Below are 20,584 nucleotides of genomic sequence, written 5' to 3'. Positions count from 1 at the left end.
TCACTTAATCTTTCTGTTCCTCAGTTCCCTATCTATAAAAAGGGGATAATATCACTGCCCTACCTCACAGGGTGTTCTCAGGATGGATAGATTAAAGATTTTGAGGTGCTTAGACCTAGAAGTTGGCAGCCCTAGAACAACCACAGATAGATAGATGGCAGAGTTCCTAGTGCAGAAGTTCAACTGGTGCATAGGAGGCTATTTCCCAGAGGCAGCCCCTGTGGATATCAGCAGCCAGGTAAGAGGCCTAGCCCCTTGCTGGTATATAATAATGCTGTGTGGGAGGCTAGTCTCTATCTGTTGTGTAAACTCCCCTTTCATTAACTGTCACCCCCTCGCTTGCTTTGTTCCCTGGAGAATTGTGAAGATGTCCAGCCCCAATCTGAACATTGTGACACTGCTGGGCAGTGGCTTGACTTACACTAGCGCTTACCTCTTCGGGATTCCAGAGCAGAGTTTGTTTTCTGGAGCCTCAATGGAAATGCTCATTCAGGTGAGTGAAGTGAACCAGGTGGGTTGATTGTGTTTGTGATTTGCCAGGAAAGGTTTTTAATGTACACACCACCCCTGCTGAACTGTGACAGTCTCCCTGTCCTGGCTGCCTTGTGCACTGTGTTGAGCTTCTATTTTCATATAGGAAAAGATGCTTCCAGTCTGAATGGACTCTACTGTTAGACTGAGAGCAAACAACTAAACAAGAGAGAACACAAGTAAGGTCTTCAGGAGAGAGCACAGTTTGTGTAGCAGCTGCTCCTGCAGACAGGCAAGCAGACTCCTGCACTTTTAAAGGAGTGGTACAGAGGGTATGTAAAAACTCATAGTAGTTAGTTATCTGTATATAGCACAGGGTCCACGGGCAGCAAGAGAACAGGCACAATATCTTGGGCACAAATATCACTTGGAAATCTTCATCAAAACTACACTCTGCCTAATTAATTCCTGATTTCTGCCCTGGGTATGGCCCCTACCAGCTAGGGACTCAGCGCAGAGCAAAGGAGGTGTGTGTGTGCGGGGGTGGAGATGGGAGCACTGCAGAGAGAAAGAATATCCAGCTCTCGGAGAAGGCAAACACTGTGGAGAGAGTAAGAGGAAGGGAGGTCGTGTTCAGTCACCTGAATGAAGGTAATTGGAGGTGGTGCCAGCTACAGCTTTATTGGTGCTCAAGTCATGTATGTGTTTCAGTCACTCTTGTGCTGCTTTGGTCTGTTTGCTCCTCTAACAGTTACTCTTGGGGGAATTCTGTGCCACTGAGCATGCAGAATTTACGCAGAAATTAATGTGCGTGCAGAAGTTCCCTCCCCCCGCCCCACATGCACAGAGAAATGGGCTGTAGAGCTGCTGGCTGCCACTAGGGGCTGCTGGATCTGATCAAGCCCAGCTTGCAAATAGAAGACGCTGCCGTGATGGGGAGAGCTGGAGGGTTCCCAGCAGCTGCAGTTCTCAGCATGCCCTGAAGGATCAGGCTGTTTCTCCTTCTGGATTCCTGGGCTCTGCGAGTGCAGGTGTTTAGGCTGCAGGGGCACTTCATGATTGGGCTCTGCGGGGAGGGAGCAGAGAAACAGGAACTAGGTCGACATAGGGGTTTCTTTAACTCTGGTCCTGAAGGAATTTTTGTGTGTGTCTGTGTTGTTACAGACATAACTTGCTGACAGGAATTTTGAAATAAATTACCAAAATAATTGAAACTGGCATGATTATATAGTGTTATTTTGATAAAATGCGCAGAATTTTGCAGAATTTTAAAATATTGTGCGCAGAATTTTTAATTTTTTTGGTGCAGAATTCCCCAAGGAGTAAACAGCCTTTGGTTCCTCCACAGACTGGCAGAAAAGGAAGGGATTGCATTCCCATAGCCTGCTCCTGGCTTGTTCTGCCTCAGATACGCATGCTGGGTGGCTGGTAGCTGCTCCTGACAGTGACACTGGGCACAGCCCCCACCCCACGGTGACTAGTGCCACCTCCCAGCCCTGTGGTCCTGTCCAATAACATGAGCTCTTTGGGCAGCAGCTTTGCTATTGAAGTGGTGTCTTTTTTTTTTTTTAAATTGGGAATTCCTGAGGATGGAAGGCGTCTGCCCACTGTGGTGTCCTGAGTGGAACGCCTTCTGTACTAGGTTTGACTGGAGTTCCTCAGCCCAGAGTTTTCTGTCTCCCAGGCATGGGCTGGCTGGGAGATATGGGGTCCCTATTTACTAGTTTTCCTTCCGTTTCTATGCGTGTTTGGAACACCATTTGGCCTGGGAAGGGGGCAGAACTCCCTTGGGAGCAATGTGGAAGCCCCGCAGGGAAAGTGCTATTTGTAATTGCCGGGTTTCACTGCCTTGTAACAGGGACCTCCAATCCCATCTCTCACTCTTTGCCTCCTGTCTGCAGGTGCGACTCTGCTTGCTGTGTGTTGGAAGCTCCCTGGTCTTTGGGCCCATCCTAGGGAAAAGCTGGCGGCTGTACAAAGTGTTCACACAGCGCGGTCCAGAAAAGAGGGTGGTAAGTACTCGCAACACATGCCCTGTGCACTGGAACACAGAGGCTCCTCACCTGTGAGGTGCTGGGGCTCTCCACATGGGCTGCACTGAGAAGCAAAGGGAAATGCTTGACAAAAATCAAACTCTACAGGGTCCATGAATCATTTGCCAACTGTGGATGAGCTTGAAATGAGAGAGAATGGGGAATGCGGGGACACACAGGGACCGACAGTGGGATATAGAGCTTCAGGCACTTAGATACCAGCATCACAGGCACAGAGCAAAACCTGGCTAGACCGGGACTCATTCCCCACTGCCTGGGGCAGTCATTTACACCGGTGAAAAGCAGGGATAAAATGCTACCAAATCAGAATAGTGGAAATGACAGGAGCAGCAAGGCAGTGGAGAATCAGGCCCGTAGAACAGAGAGGGAGGAGGAGTTTAGATACCTGACTTATCTAGAGCATTTGTTCTCCTGCCAGGTGGGGCATGCCCATCTGGTAGTAATCACGGGTCCCTTTGTGAAATGAGTGGATGGTTTCTTACACTGTCCAAGTGTCCTCATCACAAAACCCACCAGCAGGATTGCCATTAGTAGGTCCTCTTCTTGTTAATCGCACATCAGTGAGTTCATGGAGACAGAACTCCCTTCTCACTCCTAGAGGGGTCTTCTTCAGTGAAGCATTGAATGAAGGAAGTTTGCCTTGCTGCTACTCATGCTTTCTGCTCATCCTGTGGATAGAGGTTGCCAGTCTCCAGGAGTGTTGGGCTGGCTCCTTTCACCAGCACTAAATTCTCACACAAGTATTTTAAGAAAGAAGAAAATATATCTCTTACAAAATAAAAAATATCTGCAAATCATCTCCTGTTTCATTTACGTGCGAGGGCATGAGTTTTGGATTCAGCAGCTAATGCCATCAGATACTTAGTACCAGCTTTTTCCAACATGCCCACGGCAGATTTCAGTGTCTTATGAAATTGCCAGTTTCTGCTGCTGGGGAAACCCCAAGCCCGAGCTCAGTTCATGGTAGGTAGAATAAAAATATTTTCAACTGTCCTTTAAGCAAAGACCTCTGGGTGCCCTACCTTCGCTGGCTGGGACTGAAGTTTCTTTATAACAGAATTCTCCAACCAGCCCTATTGCAGGGCATTGCTCATATATCCTCTGGGGGTTGGAATGTAAATCAAGTGTTTTTTCCAGAGTGCACTCTCTGGAAAAAGATACCAGGAGACCACAATCAACTTCTGAGCCCTGGTCATCTAGTGTCCAGAGCTCAGTCTCTAGGTTGGTGGCCTGGCACTTAGTTTTCAGCACCATTGGGGTGAGGCCCTAAGCTCAAACATCTGGATCTTGTTCCCAAACTTTGTTTTAATGATGATGAATCCAAGCTTCAGAATTTAGACCTGGATTTGGAACAATTCTAATTTTTGGGAGTGTAGAGAAAGAGTCATATCCAGGGATTTGGATCAGCTCCTGAAAGAGAGAAAGCCCTTTGTGAGGTTTGGTTCTGGATCTGGGTTTGGATCTCCAATCACACCTGTAGTTCGGAGCTGTTTGAACCAGGGTTTTTGTTCAGAGCCATTTCTGGTTTTTCTAGTTATTTTTAATATAAAAACAAGTGAAACAAATGTCAGCAAGTATTCCAGACTCCCTTCTCCTGGTGCAGGCACTTCAGGAAGGGCTGGAGCAGACCCTCTTTCTGCAGGGGGAGGATTCTGAACACCTCTGTGCAGCACAGGAGAAAAGGGGGCATGCCGACTGTGAAGAATGTGGGAGTTCTCTGTATTGATTTTTACGAATGTCATCTATATATCTGTGTGGACTTGGGGGTTATTTTGCTGCTGTGTAAAGGGGAACGAAGGCGCTAAATCAGTTTGAGCTAACTTTGGACTGCATGTACCAAAGGCTACTGGGTGCACCTACAAGGGAGGAGATAATGCCCTTTGAAGTTTACAAATTGGGATTTGGCTAGTCCTGCAGCCTGAGGTTAGTCTCCAGCTTGAAATCCCAGGGGCTTTGAGATGGGGCCTTTCAAACAACAAGATTTGAAGCAGTTAAAAACCTGAGCCTCAGAGGAAAGGAGAGACAGGGGGTCTGTTGGAGACTGACTGTAACATGGTTTCCAGGTGCTGGGGCCCCAAGATAAATGGGGGGCCTACCTAAACATGCAGGTAAGGCCGAGCTGAGGTAAGACCATATGCATATATCCGCTTTTGTTATTTTTAACCTTTTTTCTTTCTGCTTGGGATGTCCCTATGGATAAATAAACCATGCTCTGTTTTGGAACACGCGGGTCTCTGTCACTGTATTTACCAGTTGGTCACTGCTCTGAGAGAGGATTCTAGAGCAGGAGCAACACCAAGTTGGACCTGCCGTACATAATATGGTCGAGAAACAGGAGGCGCTGTCAAAAATGATCCATTTTAAATCAATGGGGTGAATTGTGGGATTCCACTATGGGGGAAGGGGCAGGTATAGACCTGTCATTTGAAAGAGCCCACAAAGAGACAGAGAGGTCACAGGTGCAGCTCATCCCTGAACCATAACACTGACCTTCTGTGAGTTGCAGATTATCAAAGACCTCCAGCTGCTGCTGATGGTGGTGGTGCTGGTGCTGGCAGATGCCATGCTGCTCACAACATGGATTTTCTCGGATCCAGTTCAGTGTTTCCAAAGCTTCACCACATCCCTGAGGGTAAGAGGACAATAGCAGGAGGCTGAACACTGCACCTTTGTGTCTATGTCATGCTTTGATTCAGCCCAGCAGACCTCTGCAGGCATGAAAGATGGAAGGGTTTGTTTTAGAAAAGTTCCTAAGCCACAAAGTTTGGAGCTGACCTTCCTCAAAGGTCTGAGGTGTTGTAAACTGGGGTTAGGTTTGGACCCTTATGGAGACAGATGCCATTTGCGGAGTTCCAGCCAAACATGCCTGAAGCTGGACAGGAGGATTTGGTTCCAGAGCTTTGATTTGCTACCATTATAAGTTCTAACCAATGCCCTGTCTACTCTGCAGGGAGCATGACCTGGATTCTGCAGCTCTCCAGCATGGAAGACTGGAGAGTCTGTGGCAGGTGCAGAGAAATTTGAAAACTGAGGCTTAATGAGCATGTTGGTAGATGAATACCGAAGCTGGGTATCTTTCTTCCTTGAATTCTCTGCTCTCAATTGCACTTTCCCAGTCGTCAGACAAGTTTTCACTTTTCCACTTTGAAATTTGTGCTTAGACACCCCCTAAACCATATAGCCACTTGTCTGTTTGTCCATCCCTATGGGCTGGAGCAGGAGCCTTCATTCCTGTGTTCTGACTGCCTCCCAGGTGACTGACAAGGGCATGACCTGTTCGGTGGGTAGGATGCAGTTCTGCGCGTCTCTCTACTCCGAACTTTGGCTCAGTCTCATTTTAGGGTTTAAGGTATGTAACTTCTCTATTCATCCCCGTGTCTCATCTCACCTCACCTCCCTCCAGTCTAGCTGCTGCTGCTAAAATTCTCTTCCTCCCCTAATACTCTGGCCATTTTACTTCCTTTCCTGGCTGCCTCTCACCTTCAAATTCAAGGTTCTCATGCTCATCTTGAAGGTTCTTCCCATTCCCATCCAATTCTGCTTCTGTGTTCTCTTCCCCTGTTGCCCACCTCCCCTGCCAAGCCTCCCTCACAAAAGTCCCCTTTGTATCTTTCTCCCAGTCTCATTTTCATGCTTTCTTTCTTCTTTCCAACCTGTATGCTTGGAACCATCTCTCTCTCTCTTTGTTTGCAAAGCAACTTCTCTCACCTCATTCAGACCTCTCCTTAAAACTCACTACCTCCATGAACCCATAGACTACAATCCACCACACAGCTAGGGTACGGGACCCTGAGCCTGAGCGGCATAACTGTATTAATAATAAACATTTAGGTTTTGTCTATATGGGGAAACTTACTAACATAGTCATACCAGTTTAATTATACTGCTGTAGTTATACTGGTTTGACTTCCTGTGTGGCCATTCCTATTGCAGAATAAGAGTGCCACTCAGGTAGTAGGACTGATACATCAATTTTATTACAGTGGTAAATTTCCCTGTGTAGACAAGATTTTAGTTCTTACATAGGACTTTTCATTTGTAGACCTCAAAGGGTTTTACAAAGATACCATTAATCCCATTTTACGGGTGGGGAAAACGAAGGCATCCAAGGCCCAGATTAAAAAAAAGTATTTAGACATTGCTGAGGTGTTTAGGAATTTAGATCAAGGTATCCAGGAGCCTTAGGCTGTGTCTAGCCTTAGGCTGCTGCATTGGAAGGTGCGCAGTGTAGCTGCTCTTTGTCACCGGGAGAGAGCTCTCCCAGCAACAAAATAAAACCACCCCAAATGAGGGGCAGTAGCTTCATCGCCGGGAGTGTGGCTCCTGCTGACAAAGCGCTGTCCACAACGGCGCTTTTTGTCGTTCAGGGGGGTAGTTTTCTCCTGAGGGACAAAAATTGTAACGACGAAAGTGCAGTGTAGACATAGCCTTTATCTCATATTCAAAAGGGATTTAGGCATTTATGATCCAAAATCCCATTGACAGTCTGATTGGCTTCTATATGCAAGTCCCTTAAGTACACAATATATAAGCAATTACTTGGCTGCTCTCCTTGATATGATATGTGTTGATCATCATCAGCTACTTTGCTCCTGTTCTGTATTAAATTTTCGCCAAATCCAGAGAGATTATCTTTACAGCCGTGGCCTCTATGAACTCTTACTGTTCTTGCTTTTAAAAATAAAATATTCTCTTTCCTGATGCCAACTGCTCATATTTAATAATACCCTGAGCCTGACTCTGGTCTCATCTGCAGGGTTTCACACCCATGTAGCTCCATTGTCTTCCCTGAAATTAAGCCTGATTTACACTAATGTAAGTGAGAACAGAATCAGTCCCTTTGTGTACATATGTCACTCTTTATCTTCAAAGGCATTAACATTCTCAACCCCTTGGGAGGCAGTTCAGTATTCTATCCCCGTTTTACAGGCACAGAAATGGATTGACCTGCCCCAGGTTGCACATAGAATCAGTAGCGAAGCCCTTTCTAGAACCCAGGAGTTTTGAATCTGTCCTGTGCTTGTTCCATTAGAGCAGCATCCTAGTTTACCACAGGATACCTTAATCTGTCCCCTGGATATTGTTGCCAGGACAGATACATAGTTTTAAATGGGACATTGATGGCTGCCTCTTCTGGCTCAGGGGATTAGAAATTGGCTATAGAGCTTTTCACCTTTTTGTCACGAGTTCTCAGGTGGCTAGTGGTGGAAACCTGTGATAGCGCGATGTCTGCTTGACGGTGTGTATGAAATGAATTTGAGTCTCGGTCCAGTTCCTAGTGAGACAGACATCAACAGCAGAGAAGCACCACCAGAACTGAACTAGCTGGCAGTCCCAGCAGAGAGGCCGCCAGGAGTCATGGTCTATGGCAGGGGTTCTCAAACTGGGAGTCGGGACCCCTCAGGAGGTTGCGAGGCTATTACATGGGGGGTCGTGAGCTGTCAGTCTCCACCCCAAACCCCACTTTGCCTCCAGCATTCATAATGGTGTTAAATATATAAGAAAGTGTTTTTAATTTAGAAGGGGGGTCACTCTCAGAGGCATGCTGTGTGAAAGGGGTCACCAGTACAAAAGTTTGAGAACCCCTGGCCTACGGAAGCTGAACTCACCTTCTTGCCCATAAAGATGGACTCTCCAGGCTGATGAGCATCCAGCCTCCCTGCAGGCTGATGCTCATTACAAGGCATTGCGAGGGGGTAGTTTGTACTGTCACTATCCCTGTTCTGTGGACAGAGTGTCAATCGACTGCATGCAGGGGTTGCAGATTTGTATAATTTTTGGTGGTGCCCAGAATGGATCCAAGTCCTGCCCCCCTCCCACCCTCCCCCTCGACACCTGCCTTGTAAGCTAATATATATTTTTAAAAATAATGTAAAAATGTGAAGGCTTTTGGGTCAATCTAATTCTAGGCTCCCCCCTCACAATTCTACTAACACCCCCCCGCAACCCAACCCTCTGCTCAAGCCCCTCCCACACCCCAAGCCCCTCATCTTGACCTGCAGCACCCTCTGTTATTCCAGTCTTGCCCCTGTCTCCATCCAGCTCTGCCTATACACCTCAATTCTGACCTGCAGCAACATGCTGAGTATTTGCTGCTGAGCTACCATATCAAACTGAATTTCTGCATTATAGATCAAAGAGGGTTAATTAGAATTGCACTGAATGTATCTGAGCTTCATTGGCTCAGTATGGGTTGGGGGAAAGACTGTGACATACAGTAATTTTCCACACTCTGGAAATCTGTAAAACCTCTTCTCCTAAACCAAACCCCTTATCCCTATTTTCTGATTCCAGAGCATCCTGTTGATATATGGGACATACCTGGCTGGTCTGACAGATCATGTCAGCGCTCCACCAGTGAATCAGTCCTTGATCCTCATTGTTGGGGTCAACCTCATTTTCCTTGCTGCTGGGACAGTTTTTTTAGTTAACTGGTTTTTCTACACTTGGCACAACCTGGTCTTTGGTTTTACATCTGGAGGCATCTTCATCTGTACAACCACAATCAATTGCTTCATCTTTGTTCCACAGGTATGAAACAAACTGTGTTCTAAAGGCCTGGCCTGAAAGGTCTCCTCAGATATGAGCACACGTAGATAATGTGTTCTGAAATGCTCACTCTTTTTCTTCTGGGATAGCAGAACAATACAAATACACAAAGTCTGGGAGGAAGCACCAGCTGGCTCAGAGGCTGGAGTTGTGATATGGAGCCTTTCATCTTTAACTGCTGGTCATCAAGTCCAATTCAACCAAGGTGGTAGCAACTAAAAAATCATTCCCAGTCTGTTTGCTGCTCAGTGGCTTGTGTGAAATGAGTTTTGGGGCCTCTGGTTTTAAGCATTTATATTACACTCATTTATACCAGAGTCCTTGGGCTTGGTTCCTTCTTGACTGAAAGCTGAGAATCTGGAAGAGACAGTGGTGGTTTGGGAAAGGAGGTGGTTTGCTGTACTGCTGCTTCCTTCCAAATCTGAGCCCTGCAAACAATGCAGGAATCCCTCCCTTATGGGACATACCAGACTGGAATGTGTTTGCCCAGCACTCCAGAAGGGGCTAGGGGAGGAAGCTGGGGTTTATCCCCGTCCTTATGTTCCTGGGGATCTGTGGTATCTGCAGAGCGCACAGGACCTCAGGTCTGCAATTATTTTTCAGCAAATGAAACCTTGCACTTCAGTTTTTTGAATACTATTTCAATTAAATGTTGATAAATATTGACTAAAATATCACCCCCCAAAAGTGACAGTGCTTTCTCCTGTTTGGACCAATGTGGCTCAGAAGCTGAAGAACTGAGCCAGCCCTGGTGGGGTTTGAAGCTCTGGTTCCAGGGAGTTTGGACTACCACAGTAACCACATGGCCTCCAAGCATGAATCCACAAGGCCACTTTCCTTCCAAATCCTCCTGCCACTCCCTCAAAATATCCAGGGTAACTCACACCACCATCTGCTTAACCCCAAGTCCACAGCAGCGCTGTCCCTCTGGTCAACCCCCAAGAATCTGGTAGCTATGTGTCTCCTCCCAGTCCCTAATGGTGCCTCCTTTCCCCCATGTTCCTGGTGCTCTGACCCCTCCTCCACTTCCCACAGGGCCCTGGTGTCTCTGCTAGTCTCCTCCTCTCCCACTTCCCTCTCTGTGGCTCTGCCCCTTATTTATGGGATTTGGTAAAAGAAGTGGCCACTCCCATCTGCTTCTCCCCTGGGTAGGTGACCACCTCCCCACATACTGCTCCTGTAGTTAAGCCAGGGTGCTCTAGGAGCCACCAGAGGAGTTTGTGGAGGGGAAAGGAGCAAGCAGATGGGCGAGTGGCTTCAAAGGAGACACTAGCTGTTTTTCTAGCTCTCTGGTAGCCGTGGGCTCTTCCTGACATGGGAGGGGTGAATTTGGCAGTTTTCCCCACCCTACTAGTCCTCTGCTCTCCCCTCCCCTACCCCGACAAGCAGCGATGGGAGAGGCAGCCCTTGGAGCCATCCCCAGACTTGTGACTACCAGCTGCCACTGGATTTGGTCAATATGGTACCCCTGCAGGGAATACTGGTGTTTCAGAGGTCATGCTTCAAGGCCCTCCTATGAAAGACTGACCCCAACACTATACATGGGTGCAAAGGGTCCATCAACGGGCTGCTGTGCACATGTTCTTGGACCACGGGATTGGTTACTACTGGTGAATCTAATCTGTTCTGCTGAGGTTCTTATACCACACCCATGACCATAGTACTGAGCACCTTACATCCTCTACTCCGTCTCTCTTGTCCTTCTCTCTCTCTCTCTCTCTGCCATAGTGTTCCTCTTACAGAGAAGCAGGGCAGTGAGCGAGCCTGCATGCTGCAATGCAGACAGGCAGCCTCTGATGCTTCCTGGGCTGACAGTAGGTTTTGCTGTCCCCTGGGATGTCTGCTTTTCTCCACACAAATAGTAAAGCCCAGCTCTCCAGTATGGGAGGGGGAGGAGCAGGAGCTATTTTAAGAAAAGCTATTGACAGGGCTGTGTTCATTGCTTCCTGTGTATTTCAGGAGGAATCTGGTGTGCTAGGCCACAGTCTGTCTGTGTTAATGGATACAATCCCCAGGTTGCTATAATAAGAGGGAAAAGAAGAAATGGATGGTGGTTGGTTTCTATATTGGTTAAGGAGTTGAGGGCTCAAGGGAATGAGCCAGGGGAGGGAGGAACAGAGATAGAACTGTCTTAAACCAGGCCCCGGAAAGAGTGGGTCTGTGCAAGTGCATTTGCCAGCACCCCTCAATCTTGACTGGCAGCCCCCCTGCTACCATCTGTGAGACCCACACAGCTCCATCAAAACACCTCAATCCTAACCTACAGCACTTCCTGCTCTTTCTGCCCACCCACAACTCACTCCTGCTCTGCATGATGATTGCTCCCATCTGGTACTTGCATCACTCCCCAAGCCTAGTTCTGTCCTCAGTGAAATATGGAAGCTACAGAGAGGAGTGACAAATACCCTTCTGTTCTGTTCAGCCAGATGGTGAGGCACTTTGGCTACCTTACTTTGTGCTCCCCACCTTGAGGCTCTTCTGTCTCAAACACTAAAATCTGCTACTCCCTAAAGAATCCACTCAGATAGTGCTTTGCCCTCCTCTAGCGCCTTCACTCCTGAGCTTCATCAACATGAATTAAAGTTCACAATCCCCTGGCAGGTTGGGGAGGTCTGTGAGCCCCATTCTACAGATGGGGAAATGGAAGCACAGTGAGCGGCTGCAGTTTGCCTGACCCCACACAGCAAATTCATGTCAGAGCCAGAATATAACCTGGAACTTTTGATTTTCAGTTTCCATCTTCTACCACTAGATGACAGTTCTTCCTATAAAATCACCTGAGTGAACCCTGCCTTCGCTCCTCTCTCTTCCTTCCCCAGATTGGGTAGTCTGTCTCCCTGGGCTGTCAGTTCAGTATGGTGCATGCTGCATCGTTACCTTCCACCTGCTCTGATGAGGACACTGGTGGTCAAATGATGAGAAAGAACAGGAGGAGGAGGAGAATATGTTGCTGTGAACGCAGTTGATCAAGACAGTGGAGGGGGGACCAGATCATTTGAGCAAGATTCCTGGGACAGGGGAAAAATCTAACTAAAGGGGACACAGAGCCTGTCTCTTGTAGGGTGTCTCTTTTAATCTGGATTAGGTTAGTAGTGCCAAAGGTCATCTCATGAGAAATTCCTTAGTGGACAACAGACCACATCACAAAAGACACCGTCACAACTGATGCTTGCAGTCTCAAAGGGGAAAGCACTGAATGGACCACCGAGTTCCCCTTTCACTCCTAGGGAGGGTACCTTTTGTTTAGGGCTGAGGCACATGGGTATGGGTGGAATAGGGGAAAGTTGACCTGCTATCGCTGCCTGGGTAGTTCATGTTCTCTGGTTAAAGGCAGCCACTCTCCAGGGCTGTTGATCCAATGCCTTTCACCAGCACTATATGCATGTAAAAATATTTTTTTTAAAGTTAGTGCAATTTTAAAAAAATATCTGTTTAAGATTCCATATCATAAGAGAAGTACATAAAATAATGAAGTGCAGAGAGAGGGTAAATCAGGTGCTCCTCTTTACTCTCATAATGCAGGATTAATACAACCCATTTAAAGAAAAAGCCCATTGAATGATTAACCCATGGAACTCACTGCTACTAGTTATCACTGAGGCCAAGAACTTAGCAGGATTTTAAAAGGATTGGCATTTAAGTTGATAATGAAAACATCCACAGTTGCTATCTGCGATACATAAATGTATAAATCCTCATCCTTCAAGGCAAAAGCCAACTGCTGACAAGGGTTAGGCAGAAACTTTTGCGATCAGCAAATTATTGCATAATTGTCCATTACAAGGTTTCTTTCACCTTTCTGTGAAATCCTTGGTACTTGCCATTGTTGGAGACAAGATAGTGGACTGGATGGACTAGGGGTGGCACTTCTTATGTTCCTTTCAGTAGCAGAATTCACATGCAAACTGAAGCATAACAAGTAATTACATTTTATACCCAAATATTTGTGAATAATTCCCATCTTTATTTCTTCCTGACTTTGTGAGGTCAGGTCAGGTGCCTGTTTCTTCTTCAGGAACTAATGTCCTCAATAACTTTGTCTAGGGACGGCTGGAAGTTGCTCTGTGATAGACCAGCTGTGTCAGGAATCAGTTGCTGCGGTGGAATTGGCCTGATTTGCTAGACTGTAAGCTCTTTGAAACAGGGAGCAGATCCTCTCTGTAAAGTGCCTAGCATTCTATTGGTGCTATTCAAATAATAATCTCTTTTCAAGTAGTGAAGGAGGAGCAGATTTCCAGCTATTGAGGTGCACCATGCAATTTATCGTAGAGTTCCTGCATGCACAGTTGTTCTGTTGCTGATCTGAGAGCTTGAGCTTTTTATCTAGCTCAGGCTTTGTAATTCACCTTTTGTTTCGTTGGCTTGATTTTCCTAATAGTTTTGCTCTTCCGTCGTTCATCTGAAATAGATGAACAGCTGGAGCCTGGATGCACTAGGTTTTCATTCTGACACCAGTGAAAAAAAGCAGATATCGGGTGGTATTGGTTTTCAGCGTGTCATTCGTGATTCAAGATTAAGAAAGTGTATGTGAGACATTGTCTTTGTCTCTTTCTGACTCAGTGGGGCCCTGGTTTACAACACTGTTAAAGACTGTAGCACAGGCAGGATCTAACTGTGTCTACACAAGCAGCCAAAACCAAAGGCAATGCAAAGCTTTATTTCAGACCTGTGGCTGTGGGTAGGTCCAATCTACACTACATCTTTGCACTATGGTGTTACTGTTATCTCTGGCAGGCTACACAGGGGTGGGGGTTAGGGGAGGATCAAGGCGCGCGTATGTGAATTTACCCCTTTGTCTCTGTCTCTGTGCATGTCTGTGTCACGCCCTCTCTTTGTCTCTCCCTGCTCTTTGTGTGTGTGTGTGTGTGTGTGTGTGTGTGTGTGTGCGTGTCTCTCTCTGCATCTGTCTGTCTGTCTCTCTGTGTGTATATATATTTCATGTGTATATAACGGATGCTTGCACTCAACAGCTCCGGCAGTGGAAAGCCTTTGAGGAAGAACAGAACCAAACCATTAGCCACATGGCAAAATATTTTACCAGCCCCAGCAAGAGCTTCCTCTCCATGTACAGTGAAGAGCAGATCTGCCAGCTGATAGGGGAGAAGAACTCCATGCAACGGCTGCTTACTGAGGTAATCTGCACTCACAGGCAGCTCATGCTAGTGGAAAGAGCAGTCCCAGCCATTGATCTCCCTCTGGCTCAGTGGCCAGCAGCTGTTGTCCTCCCTCTGCTGTACTCTCTCCCTGCCTCCTCCTTTGTCTGCTGAAGGATTTGTAGGGTAGAATACCCTCTGTCACAAACTGATCAAAATGGAGATTTCCCATTGCATCAGCTTCCCTCAAGAAATAATACATGGAAAGGAATTTTTTTTAAATGATTTTACATCTTTTTCCCAGATTCTCAAACTTGATGCATAAATTAGGGCAACTGGCAGAAAACTGGCCTGATTTTTTGGAGCTCACACAAAGGTCTAATTTAGAGGGGATGCGTCCTATCCCAAAAGGTCTCCAGCTCCCACTCCCTTTCAGCTTTCTCCAAATTATACAACCAGAAGTGCTTTGGCTGTTAGAACAACATTATGTTCCAGTGTAATTGGTGCAAATGTTTCTATATGCAATCTCCAAAATACTCACATATGCAAATGTTCAAGGACATGTTGAGGTGCAGCTAGGAAAGGAACGGGTTGCACATGCTTCACGTTTCATTTTAAAGGTCTGTGATTCTGCTATTTCAAACTATAATTATTTAAATTCTAGAAGCTAATGGGGTAGAACTGTGCAGGGCTGGAATTCTAGAAACTAGAGGAGATGGTTCTGTATGGGACTTTGAATGATTGCATCTGGATTCTCTGATCTGTACAAACAAGTGCCATTTCTGTACTGCAGTGTAATGGTTTGCTTCCCAGTAAGTAGGCCCCAGTGGAGCAATTTTTTCCTGCTGCATTTTCTTAATGTCCCACTTTTTTGTCTCTAGGACATTCATCTATTCTAAATAGACAGTTCAAAGACCAGGTCTAGACTCACATATTAAGTTGCCCCAGCTACATCGCTCGGGGGTGTGAAAAATCCACACCCTGAGTGCTGTAGTTAAGTCAGCCTAACCCCCGGTGTAGTCAGCGCGAGGCAGGGGAGCTGGAACAGTTTTTATAGTAGGGGCGCTTAGAGCCCTTGAACCAAACTAAACGCTGGATACGATGGAAACCGCTTCAAGCCAGGCACCCCCAGCACCTCTAGTTCCCACACCTGCAGTCGGTCAACGGAAGAATTCTTCTGTTGACCTAGCTATCGCCTCTCAAGGAGGCGGATTATGTAGGCCGATGGGAGAACCTCTCCCGTCACTGTAGTGAGTGCCAACACTGCAATTGTGCTGCTGTAGCGTTTGAAGAGTAATCAAGCCCAGAGACTGCCACTCTAGCATTTCCTCTGAAAAACAGACTGACTTCCTGACCTGTTTGCCTTTACATCCTCAACCTTAATGTAGTATTAGCATTGTTTTCTGCACCAAAGTTGATGTATTTATTTATTTGTGATTTGTCACAGAAAAATGCTGTGATCGAAAGCCTCCAGGAGCAAGTGAACAATGCTAAGGAGAAGCTGACGAGGCTGATGTCTGCAGAGTGCAGCTATGATTCGATGGGCCTCGCTGTTCCTTCCACATCCTTCTCCATCTTGCCTCAGAACACAGATAGCCATGTTGAGTCCAGTGGTTGTGCCATGGAAGCTGAAGGGCTGCATGGAGACTATTTTCCCCCTGGTCAAGAGCAGAACCCTTGGCACTGTCCCAGTCTCCCAGATACACAGTGCAGTCCAGTGTCTGTTGGCAAACAAGATTGTGTTGGTATCATCCAGAACCTTAAACATATAAAGCACCAAAACACTCCACCAGAAGATCTCAGTTGCTATGAGACACTGCTTTGTAACCCTATGGACATCTCCGAATACAGCTCTAAGGATGTCCAAGAGCAATGGAGGCCTCCAAACAACAAGAAATATATCGACAGTCCACCAATACCATTGAGCCAGAATCTCTCAGCAGTTGATGGGAGAGCAGAGCAACCAGAGAGCTCAGCAGCAGTCGAGGAGCAGCCCTCAAAGGTCAGTGAAAAGTTGCAGGAAATCTTGCAAGAGCTGAGCATTGGCGGCATAGTTAGTGCCCAGGCGTCACCCAGGGGGCCTAGGCAACCCAGCCACAATGCAGAACATGAAAAGAGTGCAGCGTGGAGACCCTGGGAGAGTCACACAGGTGTCTGCACTTACCTTAGTCCTTACAGGACAAGACGGCAAAGAAGAAGAATCCCAGTCCATCCACCTTCCACCTACTTTCCTGCATCTATGACCCCACAAGCGTGGTGTCTCACGAACAAGGCAGTCAGCAGGACACAGAGTGGACAGAGCACTTGGAGCCGTGACAGATTAATACAAACATCTCCGGATAAAGCAAGTGACACCAGTGATGGAAGGTTCCTCTATCAGCCATCACCCTCCTCATCAGTCATCGACAAAATGTGCAACTTCCAGCTGAAGCACAGGAAGAACTGGCCTGAAGAACAAAGCCGTGAAGGGAATGGCCAAGTTTCAAACAAACACCAAGGCTCTGCCCAAGTGAAGAACCACAATGCTCTGTTGTATCCCCCCAGTCCCTTCAGCCTCCAGCAGCAGCAGGGGGATGCTGGGAGGGACCTGGAACAAGCCCTTGTGCCCTCCCTGTGCCTTTATCCAGACTCTGACTCCAGTAGCAGCTCGGAGGAGATGTTCAGCTGCTGCCACAAGCCTCACTGTGAAATCTGCTTCCACAGCCCTGGTGACTCCAGTGACAGCTGCACCACTGACACAGACCCAGAGCCTGGCGGGCCCCTAGCCCACTGGGCAAAGCTTTATGGCAGGCCTCAGCCCATCGTGAACTTCAAAGATGATCTGAAACCCACATTGGTGTAAATGTAAATGAAGACGTCCTATTCCAGAGGCATCCCCCCAGACAAGTTGCGTTTTAAACAGTATGGAAGGAACGTACCATCTGAGGGAAGCGTGACGCTCAGAGGACTGGGAATGGGATATAAAGGCCCAGATTCACAAAGCTGCTTAAGTGCTTAATTCCCAGTGAAATTAATGGGAGTTAGGTGCCTAAGTACCTTTGTGAATCTGGGCCAAAGCTTTTACCTGTCTAGGATGCTAATTGAGATCCAATCTAGGTCAGGAGTGACTGACAATCACAACCACCTGATAGCCGGTTAGTGGTATTATTGAAATGAGTTGGTGGTTTTAATCCAGTTGCTATGGACAGGTGCCCACATCACATACAAACTCATCACATTAATTGGCCTTCTTGAGCAGGGAGGTCAAGGATTGAATTGACCAGGCTGACTGGACTACCCTCTCATCCTAGAAGGCTGCGTCTGGGTAGGAGGTGATTTGCACAGATCAGGAGCAGTGTATGGGGAAGACTTGAACAGCTCTGACCCATGCTCTCCCTGCTCTGTACAGCGCACAGCCAAACAGAGACCTTCAGTCCCCTGGAGCTGTCAATCTGGAACGTTTCACCAACATTGCATTCAATTAGAATTTGTAAAAAAAGAAATTTGGAATTATTTTCACCTTGGCATTCAGCCTTAATGAGCTAGTCTCTCAACACAGCAAGAATCTGGGGGTGGCAGAAAACACTAGACTTCCTATTTCTGTTTTGTGGTCTCTGAGCAAGCTAATGAAATCCAGGGCTGACTTCTCCAGATCTGACTGTGCATTTCACTCAGTTTAAATATATGGCAGCAGGTAGATACTGAGCAGTGTTGAAGAGGGAAAGCTGAAAAAGCTTGACAGCACTGCAGACAATTTTTTAAAATTGGGTTTGTGGCCTTTTGTGCTTCTTTATGGTGGACACAATAGGTGAGAAAGGTTTGGAGTTTCTTCGTATTTTCTGTTCATTTTTACCTTAGATATATTAGGAATATCAAATCTGGTATCCCTACTTTTTGACAATATCAAATTTTGTCTCCCCCGAGAGGTTTTCCACCAACCTCAGATAGTTCTTGCCATCTGCCACATCTTTATATAAGAGGAGAGGGGTACTGAAATTTTGGTTGAATGGAGGTCTGTGTTAGACAGGCATTAACAAAGATCAAACCGTTTTAAACAATGTCAATAAAATGTCAGTAAAAATCCACTTTCAATTACTCGCTGGCAATGCCAGAATTCTACTAGTGCTCTAGCCCAGGGGTTCTCAACCTTCTTTCTGAAGCCCCCCAGGGTACGATAAAAACTCTGTGGCCCACGTGTGCCACCATAACTGGTTTTCTGTGTGTAAAAGCCAGGGCCGGCATTAGGGGGTAGCAACCAGGGCAACTGCCTGGGGCCCCATGAAGCTACATTACTCAGGCTTCGGCTTCAGCCCCAGGTGACGGGGCTCAGGGCCCTGAGCTTCAGCCCCATGAGGTCGGGCTTCGGCATTTTACCCTGGACCCCAGCTGGCCCCAGTCTAATGTCTTTCTATCCTAGGCCCCAGTCTAATGCTGGCCCTGCTTGGTGGCCCACCTCAAACCTGCTCGCAGCCCCCGAGAGGGCCCCAGCCCCCTGGCTGAGAACCACTGCTCTAGCCCACATAGAATGTTCCAGGCTTGACAAGGCCTGGACTTCTAAGGTAAAAACAATCAAAAATGTATCTTTTGAATATCCCACCTTTCAGCCCTGCTTTGTCCATAATAAAGACACAAACAAGGACACCATCCCAATTTTGTTTTCCTTCACTTGTCACCTCTAACATTGGAAGAGAACCAGTTTCCCTCTAGCTGTATTCATTCCCAAGCTGCTGTTTCCATAGCTGTCTAAGCGTTTGGGGCTGCCCAGTGTGACAGTTCTGTTGCTGATGAAATGCATTGAATAGGTGGAACCTACTGACACAAAGTAATCATGCAGCGTGGGCCACAGGTACAGGTGCACAAGGTGGGGAAGGAGCAAAAGACTTCTCTCAATGCACCCCAGCACTGGGACTGGCCACCAGCTCCCCTGGCATACAAGGCACCCTAAGGAGGTTGGGGGACACAGGAGCGTGGTTTAGAAAAAGATATAGCGCTATGCACTCTCCCCCTGTTTGCTTGGGAGCTCCAGCAGGCATTAATGCACAGGGCCTGGCAGTGCTTCCACTGCGGAGTGGTGCAGAGTTAATTCAAATCTGTGGACAAGCCCCAGCTGAGCTCTGCATGGCGAGCCATACCTCTTGGACTGAGGGGAAGATGCTGGAGCCTGGTGTGAATGAATGGTGCATAGAATAGAATTTTGCTGATGTTTTATTTATAGCCATTATTTTTGTGACAGGCTGCTTGGAGCTCAGCTCGCCCAGCTGGAAGTCACTCCAGCTCTGTCTCTTGTAGAGCTGGGATGCCCTACGGGACAAGTGCAACCTGCAGAGACCTAAGCAGTGGCCTCTGGCTGAGCTTTCCCTGCAAGTGCAGGCAGTGCACACATCTGAAGGACTCAAACATACAATGGCGGTTCCTCAGTTGCGGCGGGTGCTGCTACAAGGCTCAGCAGATCTTAGGGGATGCTCATGGAGATGCAAATCAGGGGGAGCCCACAGAGCTCGGGGCAAATGGCCAGGGAGTTCCTTAGTGTTGTAAAGTTGGGGCACCTCTGAGGCACTGTCAGGTCTGTGAGCGTCTTGTGGGTATTTTACACCAGGCAAGACAGGGAACGTTATTGGCATAGAGCAAACAGTCCCTAGCCTTAGGCAGCTGAGACTGGAAAAAGTAGCCATAGTTCTGAGCTCTGACCATGAGAGGCTGCTGCTGCCCTGCCTCCCCTCCCAGCTTTCCATCCCTTTGCTGGGTGGCTCCACACAGGAGGGGGAGCTAGAGTGGGCAGGCAGCAGTGCATGCTTTCCACCCCCACCTCAGTGGAGCAAGGGTGTGATTTGCTGAGAAACTGAACTGTACTGCCTGGCCCCAGTCACCTGACCAAGGTCAGGGTTACAGAAGGTCAATAGCCCTGTCATGTGGGAGGGGTTGGTGTCTAGGATGCTGCCCTGTGCAGTGGACAAGGCTGGCTGCAAGTTAAAAGGAGGAGGTATAAAGCCTTTTATTATTATGGGGTCTGTGTGCTGGGCATTGTACAAACACATAGAAAAAAGGTTTCAGAGTAACAGCCGTGTTAGTCTGTATTCGCAAAAAGAAAAGGAGTACTTGTGGCACCTTAGAGACTAACCAATTTATTTGAGCATAAGCAAAGCTTACGCTCAAATAAATTGGTTAGTCTCTAAGGTGCCACAAGTACTCCTTTTCTTTTTACATACAAAAAAATAGTCCCTGCTCCAAAGAGCCTGCAATCTACGACTGTCCTCCTAGGAAGGATATGTCTCCTTGCTGTACTCTGAGCCAACAGCAAAGAATGTGACCCCTGTCACATGGAACTCAAAAGGCAGGGTAAGTGCCTGCTCCCAGCTAGTGGACAGGTGATCTCTGTGTTAATTGCTCCTGTTGCTGAGCGCACAGTCCATTGCATTCACTGTATTTCAGGTGTGTGTG

At 47.3% G+C, this 20,584-nt stretch overlaps 1 protein-coding gene across 1 annotated transcript in view; it reads left to right on the top strand.

The window, feature by feature from the left end:
• The window catches only part of GPR156 (G protein-coupled receptor 156), a 57,165-nt gene extending 36,900 nt beyond the window's left edge, over nt 1-20,265 (top strand). The window contains exons 7-13 of the mRNA XM_074974607.1: nt 358-493; nt 2,373-2,483; nt 5,032-5,157; nt 5,779-5,874; nt 8,820-9,056; nt 14,045-14,206; nt 15,615-20,265. Of these exons, the coding sequence (XP_074830708.1) occupies nt 358-493; nt 2,373-2,483; nt 5,032-5,157; nt 5,779-5,874; nt 8,820-9,056; nt 14,045-14,206; nt 15,615-17,009 (2,263 nt within the window). The 3' untranslated portion in view covers nt 17,010-20,265. The remainder of the gene's footprint in view (nt 1-357; nt 494-2,372; nt 2,484-5,031; nt 5,158-5,778; nt 5,875-8,819; nt 9,057-14,044; nt 14,207-15,614) is intronic.
• The last annotated feature ends 319 nt before the right edge of the window (nt 20,266-20,584 follow it).

The sequence above is a fragment of the Natator depressus genome, chromosome 1, assembly GCF_965152275.1.
Source record: "Natator depressus isolate rNatDep1 chromosome 1, rNatDep2.hap1, whole genome shotgun sequence".
In the NCBI taxonomy this organism is placed as follows: Eukaryota; Metazoa; Chordata; order Testudines; family Cheloniidae; genus Natator; species Natator depressus.
The sequence above is the reverse complement of the archived record's forward strand: the minus strand, read 5'-3'. Positions and strand labels throughout refer to the sequence as shown.